Genomic DNA, 13,221 nt, shown 5'->3' on the forward strand with positions numbered 1-13,221 from the left:
AAAAAAATAACAACTCTTATCACTGGTTGATTTACTAATTTATTTATAAAACAGAAGTATTTATGGACTTAAAGTGAGGTAGCACATTTAAAAATATATCAGTATTCCTCAACCTTGTGTGGGCCACTCCAGTTCCAGATGTCTTAATGGTTCCTCCTGGAATCTCTATACTATAATTCAGACTGAATTAATGTAAATGTTTTTGTTGTTGTTGTTGTTGTTGTTGTTTTTGGTTTTGACAATATTCTACTAGTAAGCACACATCAATGTAGGAAGTTTGGAGATAAAACGGATAATTAATAATTTCGAACGGTTCCATGAGATTTAAAATGTGCAGGATAAACATTAACTTTTGTTGACTTTCCTGGATGCTGCAACTGCCTGATTCCTGTAACCAGCTCTTGTGCCTCTTCTCCTCACAGATAAAAATTAGATGCAACTAAAGCTTCTTACTCTAGGAGAAATTGGGGGGATAGAGAGTCAAGGGAATAGGTTTCTTCTACAAAAGTTTACGTCTTTCATTTCTTTTTTGGAGAATCACTTGTTTCAGGTAGGTTTGAAGAGTTGGAAATTCTCATTTACTGATATATGAAAAACACAGTTACCTTTTCACAGATGTGCGGGACTGAGGCAAGAAGAGAAATTTGTGTCTCCTGCCCCAAATGACTGGGGTAGGCAGTAGGGGTAGAAAAGCGTTGAGGTGTAAAGGTTGCTTGGGTTGCCAGAGGCCAATATTTCCTGTCAAATTATACGGAGAAAACGGCGCTGGAAAAAAGAGTGATGTCAGTCCCCTTTCTTATGCTTCACTGCTGCCAAAAATTCTGTCTATCTCACTCCTCACCCCTTCCCTCTAACTCTCGTCCCCATTCTGCCCCTCCTTAGAGGTGTTTGCGAAGATGAGTGCCGTATGGGGAGAACAACTCGTTGAATCGCTTTGGGCAAAATTCACCCCTTCTCTCTCCTCCCTCCCCTCCGGCCTCTGGATCCCGCGCAGCCCTCCCCGCTCCCCCCAGCGGAGTGGGGTTGGTGATGTGCCTCTGTACTACTAAGGTGGGAGGGGGCTACCAGCAGAGGATGTCAGATGCTCAGTTCTCCCCTTCTGCCTGACGCTCCTCTCCGGCTCTGCCAGGATTGGTCTCTGTAAGAAATAGCAGGAGCTGTGGCAGCGGCGAGAGCAAGCGGCTGAGGCGCGTGGAACCTTAAAAGTCTGGGTGCTCGCAGTTACCTCGCAACGTGGTCCCAGCCAGCCGTCAGCACCATGGACAGCGGCACCGTCCCCAGGAACGGCAGCAACTGCACTGACCCCTTCACGCACTCTTCAAGTTGCTCTCCAGCGCCTAGCCCTGGTTCCTGGGTCAACTTCTCCCACTTAGATGGCAACCTGTCCGACCCCTGCGGTCCGAACCGCTCCGAGGTGGGCGGGAGTGCCAGCTTGTGCCCTCCGACCAGCAGTCCTTCCATGATCACGGCCATCACCATCATGGCCCTCTACTCCATCGTGTGTGTGGTGGGTCTCTTCGGAAACTTCCTGGTCATGTACGTGATTATCAGGTAAGAAAGGCACTAGGGCTCGGAGCAGTGATTTCAGTGGCTAATGGGGGCATAAAGGAACACCTGAGCCCCCAGGCAGAGTGTTTGGCAGGAGGATAAAAGGAGTAAACAGGGCAGAATATGGGGTGACAGTGAATAGAGGGTTGCTAGTCGAGTGCCAAAACCTGCTTTCTACCTCTGGCCCCCAATTGAAAAAGAAGAATCCAACATTTCAGCAACAGAGAAGTTGCATTGCTTTGGTAAAAGCTATAAAGCTCTGGCAAAAATAAAATCAAATAAAATATTTAAAAAATTTTTTTAAAGCTCTATCTTAGAGCTCTTTCATACTGAACTGAAAGGGCTCTTGGGCACGGTGCCCCACAATACCTTTTGCAGAAGCTGTGGGAACAGTAATTTGTGAATAATGGAAGAGGAATTCTAGTTCATTTCCTTCAATTGGGGGCCAGGTCTCCAGTCTTTTTGGAGATGAAGCTTAGCAATAATTCCTACTCCTGCTGGTTTCTGTATACTTTGCCATACCAAGTGCCGCTCCCCCTTCCCTGTCATATTAGCCCTTATCCCACTTTTCCTTGCATCCTAAGGCCACACTCATAGAGGACATTTTCCTGGTGTCTCTCCACAGTGTTGCTTTATTGTAACAAATATAATAGTTGTGTTGCCTAGACCAGTTTGTAGAAACCAGCTGCAAATCTGCTGTGGGAGTCATGAACTGAATTTGGAATAGGCAGGGTGGTTCATGAGAAGTACAGGATGTGACCGTGTTTCAATGCCTCCAAAAGGGGAAATCAGTTAGAAGTGACCAAAATCAGCACAATTCTGGATTATTAGCTATATATGAAGTTGTAATGGTTGCTCTTAAAAAATAAGAAGTGTCTTTGTCCAGGGAAATTATTTCAAGAGTTTGTGGCCCATTTTCTGTTTTCCAGATGCTCTAGGTTTACTTGGCAAAGTGTGTGCAAGCTCTCAGTATTAACTGACTTTGATGTAGGTTGTGTTAGTGTTGATATGTATATTCAAATCTTGCATATTAACATGGAATACTATATAATCATTTTTGTTAAAGTAGATAAAGATTTTAACACTTTAAAATGGCTCCCGATTATGATTTTCTTCCTGCTAGGGGTTCTATCTGTTCTATGTATCTAGTGAACATGGAATTTTCATGTTTAGCCACAATATTTGCTTCGTCTATTCACCAAACATTACAGGTCTTGATGGGACTCTTTAACTATTTAATAACCCCTTTTCCCCATTATGATTTCATTATCAAGGTGCTGCAAGTTGCCTTTAATTGATTCTTTCTACTGATATGTCTGATTTCTATAATTAATGATTATTAAAGGGTAATACTAATTTCCCTGATCTTTTGATGAAAAATATAATTAAGTGGTGTCTCTGAGAAAACAGCACCATCTATTGAGAAGAAGGCTAACAACAGAAGATAATGCAAGAAGAGAATCAATGGAAGAATTTATTTTTATAAGTATTTACTTTATGTAATACACTACAAAGATTCATATCAAAGATAAAAACTAAGTCTCATTTTGCAGTTATAATAAAACTCATAATTAAAGGCCTGTATTATGAAGGGAAAATATGTTTCTCATTTTTCCTAAGGATATTTATGGAATCTTAAACTTATAGGACTGGAAGGGACCCTAGAGATTATCTATGCTATGTGAGTAAACTGAGGCACAGAAAATATAAATATTTCTCCAAGGACAGTTAGTTCATTAGTTCAATATCCCTAAATCTCTCTTAGCCAATATAATTTTCTGTTTATTAGAGTGGTAAATCATTATTTAAGTTAATTCAACTAAAAGATTGACTGTAGGTTTACTTAGCAGTAATAATATGGAAATAATAAACTTCTCCAATTTTATGTCTGGAATCCTGGAGAACAAAGGATGAATAGAAATTACTAAATCATCTAGAAATCCTGCTATCTGAAACATATTTTATTTCCTTTTATTGCTTCTCTTGGTATTTTCCTTTACCATTTTTCCCCCTCCGGTTTATGCCCTTCTATAAAGAGAGAACCAATAGAGCAGCAGCTGGCTGTGAAATAAGCAAATTGGTCTTATTCCAGGGTTTCAGAGATTGTTGGTTAGTTGAGTTTGTTTTAAAGGCATTACTTCTGACCTCCTGATGATGTGGAAAAGGAGGTGACATTTTACCCTACTTGAGAACATGATATATGCTTTACTTCTCTGTACTGAAAGTTCTACCAAAATGCTAGTATGATTTCAAAGGTCACCGCAAAAACCAACCTGTGGCAAATTGGGTGTTTAATCTAAGGTCAGGTAATCCTCTAGGTATACAACTGTGAAACAGAAAAACAGACAATTCAGTGACCAATGGAGTGATGAGGAAAATATCTGGGGATTCAAGAAAGCATGTCTATTTAGCTGAGAATATAATTGGATTATTTCCAGACTGTGGTGTTTTCACTAAAAAATGATCGGTCCAGGGATATTATTGTCCTTGTTAAAAAGATGAGTATAATGCTGCATCTAGTAAAGTTTGAGATAAAACACTCACTTTCTGCTGTTATTTAAAATTCAACAAATACTTTTGAATGGTCAAATAGTTTCAGTTTTCTAACCAGATCAAGATAAGGTTTATTGTCTTAATACACTGAGTGACTCTTGAGACACAGACGACCATGGCAACAAAAACAGCAACAACAATAACTGGAAATACAGATGCTGTGATTAATGCTTTCCTGTTGTGTCTCAACTCCATCATCATCATACCTTCATCAACAACACCATTAAATAGTGTAACGAGTACAATTCTTACATGGTGCTGACCTAAGAAACATAAGGGAGGGAAAGAGACACTGTCATATGATCTAAAGATTTCAAATCCAAGTGTTTAACTCATGGAATGTTATAACTATTCATTACCTGAAACCTTTTTCTTGGTTTTAAAGAAAAAAAAATACTTGGAGTATAATAGTATTATAAAAATTACCACAAAGATTCTGAGAAATATGGTAATAAAAATATTACAAAATGTAGCAATCATTTTAAACAGAATGATAGTATATTATTGTGAAGAATTTTTTTAAAAAATCAATCCAAATAATACACAAAGTTATAGTTACCAGGAATGTTTTGCTTATTGAAAATATTTGGCCAAAGTACAGAATTAATCATAATTGTAAAAACTGATATAGTTCTAGATGTGCTTATTATGTGAGATTATTTTTTGCCCAAAATGATTTGTTCATGCACTCATGGGTGTAGTCTATGCAGACACTGTTAGAAAAAAGTAGAGGGTTAGAAACTGTTAGATCTCTGTGGGCCGTATGTACCGTTCTTACAAGTAAAGTTCCAATGAAGAGTGCCAAATATTGCTTTCATTTTTAAGATTATTTCTTAATTTGACTAGTGATCGGGGAGAGCATTTAAATATAGGCAAAGTGTAACTGTCATTTTTCTTTCACTAAAAAGTATTTCTGATTTTAAAACCAGAACTATTAGCTTACTCCTGATCTAGATACTAAATATTCGAATAAGGTTTAAACTACAAAATGATCAGTCATGCCTAACTGAAACAGAGCTACAAGCTTTTTCATTTAATTCAGATGTAAGTAGCTGAGAAAATAAGGAATAATAATGTCTTGTTTAATTTAAGGATATATATGTATATATTTGTAGATATAATAAATGCATATGTAAATACATATATATAAACAAATTAATTTGAATGCATATGCTGTTGATATGATCACTAGTAATTTTTATACAATAAAAACATTGATAGTTCATTTAAAAAGCTCAAATATTTATAAAGCTCATTTTATTTTTTTAAACTATAAAATATCTTAGAGAATGAATTTAAAATGAAAAAAAACTACTAAACAAAAATTCTGTTCTTAATGGTTTACCATCAAAACATAAGAATTTAACTGTATGCCTTTCACTTCACAATGGAGAGCTTCTAGTATCAACTATTACAACTTGAACTTTAACTGCTCTTTCCCATACAGACGCTAATTCTGTTAGGAACATCTCTTCCTCGGTGTGTCCTGAGAACACCAAATTGCTTTTAATTTCCTATTTGTAAACTGTGTCTTTGTCATTTGCATAGAGTTATCATTGAGTTTCTTTTCCTTCTCTCCTTTCTTTCTTAAAAGAATGAGTTTATATTTTAAGAAATTTTTCCAATATAAAGGAATGTATAGAGCATAATATGCTTCACCTCTAAAAATTATATATCTAATTAGAATAATTATATATACCTCTAAAAATATATATATAGTATATAGAACATACCATACATGAGATATATTTATGCCTATATAACAATATATAATACATCATTAGATATAATTATGTATTATATAATATATAATGTAATATATAATATATAATTACAAATGCACAATATAGAATATACAAAATATATTATATATAATATGCATAAGAAGCCATCTCTCTTCTCCCTTTATACTCCCTGACCAGAAACTATCATTATTGTAAATTTGGTGGTCATTATTCACAAGCATATTTTTAAACCTTTATTTCATGTATTTCCACAAAGTATAATCTTTAAACATGTTCTCCAAACTGTATATATTAAATATTATATTTTACATTAATATTAATACACATAGTTTCACTATTTACCCAGAGTTGTTCTAGTTCTAGCAGATCAATGACAGAAACAAGACGTCAAACAAAACAACATAAAAACAAACAAACAAACAAAAACTCGGCCATTAACTCTCCTGAATATTTTTAAATTATTTCCAAATATGCGTTAAATTACTATAAATATTTCTTTGCAAGTGTTTTCCAAAATTAATTTATATGTTGTTAATATTTACATACAATATTTAGAAATTTTTTTTCAGTAACTGCTGCAACAAGTAATCTGTTCATGAATATTACCCAGGCACAATTTCTCTACTTCTAAAAGGGAAATAAAAATAATGGTTTTCTACTTCAAAATGTCATTCAAATGATAAATGTTGACAATATTTACTTTGGAATTTTGAACATTTTGGAGGACCCCTTACACATAAAAGTTGAAAATGTTATTTCTTCTAGTATTACACTTTAGGTATTAATTGAAATCAAGTTGTTTCAGTCAGCAGAAAAAGATAAACTCACTTCAATGAATAGCATACAACAATATGAAATTTTGTTTCAAAAATATATTAATGATTATCTCAAGATCTATCCATGTTGTCACAAATCGCAGCATATTTTCTTTTCTTATGGCTGAGTAATATTCCATTGTTTATATGTACCACATCTTCTTTATCCAATCATTTATCAAAGGACAATTCGGTTGTTTACATGTCTTGGCCACCATGAATAGTGCTGCAATGAACATTGGGGTGCATATATCTTTACAAATAAATGTTTTCAAATTTGGGGAGGGCAGATCTTGAGATAATCATGCGATGCAAAATAAGTCAAACAGAAAAAATTAAAAACCATATGATTTCACTCATATATGAGATATAACACTGAAAGCAACAAATGAACCAGACAAACAAACAAACACTCATAGACAGAGACAACAGTTTAGTGGTTGCCAGAGGGAAAAGGGGAAGCGAGGAGGTAGATAAGGGTAAAAGGAGCCAAATACATGGTGATGGAAGAAAATATAACTTTGGGTAGTGAACACACAATGCAATACACAGATGATGTATTATAAAATTGTACACTTGAAACCTATAGCTTATATTAAGCTATGTCACCCCAATAAATTTAATAAAAATAAAATAAAATACATTAATGATAAACATCAAGACTAAATATTGTTTGAAATTTAAAAATACGAGAATTTTATATCTTTAACCTTTGCCAAGTTTAATATCTATTTAACTGAAATAATGATTTATGACAGTAATCTCCAAACTTGTTTTTAGATGTAAACACTTACTTCAAGAACTTGGAAGCCAATATAAAAAACAGATCAAAGAGAATTTGTTCAGGATTAATCACCCAAAAGCACTGCTCAACTGCCACACCTACCTCACCCTCCACTGTTTTTCCCAATGCCGTGCATGGAATTTCTACAGCTCCCTTAGGCAATATTTTAAAACAATGGTTTTCATAATGTTTCAGACCCTTCTTGTACCCCGCCTCTCATGCTTCAGCTCACTTTTTACTTTACTGACCTGGATGGCAATCGATTTCATCCAGATGTAACTTGGTGACATTTCACCTTAGCTGTATCTCTATTCCTTGCATTTTGTCCTGGACTTTCTCTGACACTGAAGCCCTCCATGGGGATCAGCCTCGAGTACCACCCCACGGAGCAACCTTGACCAGGGAAATGGGGGCTCATGGACAGTGGTCCCCTCTGCTTCCCTCTCCCATTAGGTGCACTTGTGTACAGACCACGGGCACACTGGAAGGACCGGTTCACACTGCGACTGCTTCACAGATATGCTTTTCCTCCTTTCCTGTTTCACTCTTCTACTTCCCCAATCCTGTTCCCCACTTCTAGTTTCTGCAATGACTTTCCAAAACGATTCGCCTTCACGCAAGCTCTTGTCTCAGACTCTACAAAGCTCATCATTCCTGTTATTTTTTTATTGGCCACTATGTGTTGGCACATAAAATATGATTAATAAATAAAACTTTACAGACTCCTTGAGTATAAATTTTTCTTAATGATTATAAATTCTTAAGAAAAATTCTAATTTGCAAGCTCAACTAGAACAACCTAGAGAGCTCTAAACTCAGCTTTTTCCCTTCATTCGTTTTCACTTGCCTCAGGATTTAGTACATTTTGCTTAATGGATGGGGAATAGGCAACACTCGTATAGTATTCAGTTTACTTCTTGGGTTCAAGATGATGGCAGCAGTAGTCTCTGCTACGTAAAGGAAATAAAGCCTCCTGTGCCTTCTAAAAGATTATTTGAAGACAAGAACTACCCTACTCCACTGATTCCAAGTTGCATAATAAGAGTACTTATAATAACAAAGGTCAAGAAAATTTTAAGGTCTCCAAAAGTGACCAGAAACAACAACAGATGCAAGAAATGTCATAGACAAGAAGCGTTCTATAATAATCTTATCATAACATTTCCTTTCCTTAGCCACCCTGTTTCACTTCAAGTCACCTTATTTCTTTCCCCAACCAATTCTTCAGGATGAAGGTCCTTGAACAAGATAAAATTCAGAATGGAAGAGTAGCATGGAAGAAAAGCTTTGCCTTGGCTCAGGAACCCAGTATCAATCGGGGCTCAGCTTCAAACTCTTCTGTGCCTCATTCTCTTCATCTGTAAAATGTGTGAATTAGACTAAAACTCTTAAATCTCTTCTAGTACTAAGATTTCTTATGGCAACTTCAATGACAGTTTCTCTATAATTTTTCCATCTATTCTATCTAGGGCAAAAATAATCATCTCCAAAATTAAATAATCTTGGTTCCAATTCCATTTCACCCCCTTGGGTTCTAAATGAGCTGAAATGGTTTCTGTCAGAGAGAGAAAACACGGAACTGCCAGATGTTGGAGTGGTCAATTAAGAAAATGAGCCCAACCGAAAGTCACAATTAAGCCTTTATTCGCTTATTATGATGGTATAAGCAAGAGGTCAAACAGGAAATGGTGCCAGCTCCCCAATGTTTCATTTCTCCCAATATTTCATTTTCCCTACAGAAAGCCACCAGGTCACATATAAGAACACAGATGTGGGGGATGGAGAAAGGAAGATCTTACTGCACAGAGAGCCTCAAACAAAAGAATCCTGCTGTTTCCAGACCCAAGGGTTAGGGGGAAGGAAGGGGGAAAGGCTAGGAGTGGGAAAGTACTGAGTCAGAGTAGGGAGAATTTACCCCTGATAAAGAGGTCTCAGCAGGGGCACCAGGGAAGGGCCTTGCCAATGACTCCTCAATAAGGAGGCCTCCAGATGGACGGATTTGGGCTAGGAATGCACGTCTACACATAAGAGCATGGTTGATGAAGGTGGGGGTGGGGCATGAGCCCTTGACTACAACTTTCTCCACACTGCATACGAAGCCTGGTTGGAGAGCAGCTTTCCCTTTAGAGGCCTGCCAGGTAAAGCCTTCGTAACTGCCTATGATGGGGCCTCAAAGATCTCACAAAGGATTTTGACCTCAACTCAGACTTCTCAGATTCAACTGAAACCCTGATCTCTCCTTTTAATTCATGGGGGGATCACTTTAATATTTTGCCTTTGGAAATTAATCATATCCTGGATGTTGCATTCCAAAAAATGATGCAGAGAGGTAGTGGCTTCACCAAATCGAATCCAGCGAAAATTTATCAACCAACGCATAGGACAGGTAAGGCGCCTACATATAATGGAACATTTGATGAGTTCTCTCTAATCAGAGAGATCATTCTGTTCTGGTTATCAGTTTCTGTCCAGGCGAGAAAATTGTCAATTACAAATGGCTTTTTAATTCAGTCATGTGGTAGCTTATCAGTTGCATATAAGTAAGCGTCCTAAATTGATTCAAATAGTAACCATTCAGATTTTCTAAAAAGTATTCATGTAATTTAATGTTTGAATAAATTAAACAAACCTGATCTGTTCAAATATACTACACATTCATTTCTTCTTTACTTTTTTACTTCTTCTATTTCTCCCTACCGTCTCTCTGCTTTTACTTTCAAAATCTTTCTTATTCTTCAAGTTCCAACTTAAATCCACTCCTCTTTGCAACCTCCTCACAGTACTCCTACAACCAACTTCCCTTAAATATTTGCTACTATTGCAAAAAATGTGTTCCTTTTCTCATGGCTTTACAAACCATCACTTGATAACCCTTGAAGACTTGACTACAACTATCTCTCTGTGTTAGCAAAGAAATTCAGCATTTCAAAGTTGGGCAACAGAACTGTATGTCTTTAAAATATTGTGTAATTCAACGTGTTCAACATTTCAAATTTATCTCAGAATATTCAAATGTAATTCTAATTCAGACAATTCACTCAACTCACTGCATTTTTCATGCATAATTAGTTTTTATGACTTGAGACATGAAAACTGATCTGTACCAGTGGATTGATGTCAGCAAGTGATAAATGCAAATATATAGACACATATATCTATAGATACATATACACGAACTTTGAATAAGAAACAGATTGTTACTCATCTAATTTTAATATAGAAAGTAAAAAAATTTAAAGTGTAAAAATAAAAAGAGAACAGTTGATTCTCATTATTCAGGGTAGTTATGTTTATAAAGTCACTGAGACTTCTATAAACATATTTTTGTAATTATCCTACCATAATGCCAACCTTATGAAAATATAAAAGGCAGACAGATAAAAATTCAGCTCCTGAAACATTTCTCATTAATGATAATGACAAAATAATTCAATTTCTAACTAGTATTTTTAAATAATTTTTCCTACTCTTTTAGTTTACTTTAAAGAAAAATCCATACATTTAATTATCAGAAAAATAATATTTTCTATTATATATAAAAAAAATGTAAAACAATTCTTGGCTGACAGGTTGTAAAAAGACACAGTGGACCAGATTTGGCCCATAAGCTATCATTTGCTAAACTCTGGTGCAGAATGTGCTAAACAAAATTTATGTTCTTCCAGTGGTCATGAAATAAGAACATATCACCGTCTTTGGCAATTTTGATAGCATGTTGTTTAATAGACGAAGACAAAGCATTTTGTAAAAATAAACAACTCGGCATTGTTTTTCAACATGAGAAAATAGCAATATAGATATAAAGATTAGCACAGACAAGAAGAGTAGTCATAGATTATTATCTGTGGATAAGAAGTTCCTACTTTTCTGAAACTGATTTTGATGTTGGGTTAAAATAGTAATCACACAGGATAGTCTCTATTTCACCCCGGATTCCCATCTTCAACCCCTTACTCTTCATTTGACCGGATGATTTGCAGTATTCATTACTGCCTTTAGTCACTGATTAAAGAGTAAATGCTTAGAAAATAGAGGGAAATTTCTAAACATTTCCCTCTATTGGATATGCTTTGCAGTTATCTTAAATCTGTGCAGTTTTCTAGACTTTCTCATGGTATTTTCATCTTCAATCACTTGAACCTTTCAGAAAAAAAACTGAAACTGTCATTTGCAGATTTATATTAACTTCTTAGCAAATATAAAATTTGTTCTCAAAGACACCTATGCCTGCATAGCAGCCACTCTGCACCCACCCCATGAGCCCAGACAGTGACTGGGAGCTCCATTTTACTCAACCTCTCTTTCTTTATGCCCCTCTGAGCAGAAAAGCTCATTGCTTGGATATTTTTCTCTTTTTTCTGACTTACATAATATGCTCATTTTTTGAAATTTTGTTTTCTGCAGCTCTCACGTGTCTCTTTGAAAAATGTTATTCCTAGTGTTTTAGAGCTCAAACTGTCCAGCTCAACTTCAGCAGGCCAAGGTAACCTGTGGTGTTTGTCATCCTTTGGCTTCACATCCATGGTTTTGCTCGATGACTTCCTCAAGACTCACTGCAAATCTCCTCCCTGCCTGATTTCACATTTTTAATTCAGTCCCCATCTGTCTCTAAATGATGGATTCTTTCATCAGTGGTGCTCAGAGAAAACTTTCTGGCATGTACGGGAATTCTTTAGATGAGCCAGATGGCTACCGGGTTATAAGTTTGCAAGGAGAATCAAGTTAAGGAGAGTTTTAACTGGATAATATAGTATCCGACTGAAGAATGCTACACTTCCCAGAACCTCTTACATGACAACTGGATCTAAATTCTAGCCAGAGACCCAGACAGAATAAAATGAATAATAAAATGTGAGTTTCCTTCCAATTAACTTAGGGAACGTCAGAGCTCTTGCATAAGTCCTTGCAACATGCTTAGATGCATGGAAAGAGAAAGCCTCCAAGATTTTCCATTTCAGTGCCTTTCAATCTTGGCTGCACATTAGAATCAACTGGAAAGCCTTTTAAGAATATGAAAACCCACCTCCTCCTAAGGTTAATTGAATCAGAATCTCTGGAGGTAGCTCCTGGGCAGAGGTAGGTCTAAAGCCTCCCTAGGTGATTCTAACGAATCTGGACCAGTCTATCCATTTTGTGGATAAGAAAAATGAGTCCAAGTTGGCAAGGAGGTTTAAGAAGTCTGTCCTCAGATTTTACTTATCTGAACTTCAGGAAGCTGTTTCTAGAATAAGCAGTAAATTAAATTCTCTCTCAAAATAACTAAAGCTTAAGATATTTAAAAAATTTCCTTAAAATTAGCCAGTCATCTCTCTTCATGGTAGGTGTAATGGAGTGAATGGAGTGGTAAACTTGGAACAAGAAGACTCACGTTTGAATCTCTGCCTTTTACGAGTTATAGTCACGTAACCTCCCAAAATCTTATTAGTTAACTTGCACTGAAGGAATAATAATCACATTTAATCTCCCATGGATTTTAGGTCCAAAATAGATAAGATCTACGGAAGTGTGTGGTAAAAACCCTGAAAGTGCTGTATTGAAGTAGGAAGTCTTGTTATCTGCTCCTCTCCCACGGAGAATTTATCTTCCCTCCCACTGGGCCCACCATCAGCAGGTGGGATCTCAACATCCACCTAGTGCTTTTGCTTTCCGATAGGCCAAATACATTATCTGTTATAATATTCTGAAATACAGTTTACCCTTTTGGAATCACAATTTTTGCAGAGGCAAAGCAAGGTTTTGTGGGCTTGTCCCTATCATTCTTTACTGCAGTCAACTC

At 36.2% G+C, this 13,221-nt stretch overlaps 1 protein-coding gene across 4 annotated transcripts in view; it reads left to right on the forward strand.

Annotated features, from left to right (window-relative positions):
• The first annotated feature begins 808 nt into the window (after positions 1-808).
• The window catches only part of OPRM1 (opioid receptor mu 1), a 159,764-nt gene continuing 147,351 nt past the window's right edge, over positions 809-13,221 (forward strand). Inside the window, exon 1 of one of the 4 annotated variants that reach the window (XM_011362709.2) lies at positions 809-1,551. In XM_011362709.2, coding sequence (XP_011361011.1) covers positions 1,259-1,551 — 293 coding nt within the window. In that variant the 5' untranslated portion in view covers positions 809-1,258. The remainder of the gene's footprint in view (positions 1,552-13,221) is intronic. The other 3 variants (XM_011362711.1, XM_011362710.2, XM_023532157.1) reach the window with 3 other exon arrangements.

This window comes from Pteropus vampyrus, unplaced genomic scaffold (genome assembly GCF_000151845.1).
Source record: "Pteropus vampyrus isolate Shadow unplaced genomic scaffold, Pvam_2.0 Scaffold78, whole genome shotgun sequence".
In the NCBI taxonomy this organism is placed as follows: domain Eukaryota; kingdom Metazoa; phylum Chordata; class Mammalia; order Chiroptera; family Pteropodidae; genus Pteropus; species Pteropus vampyrus.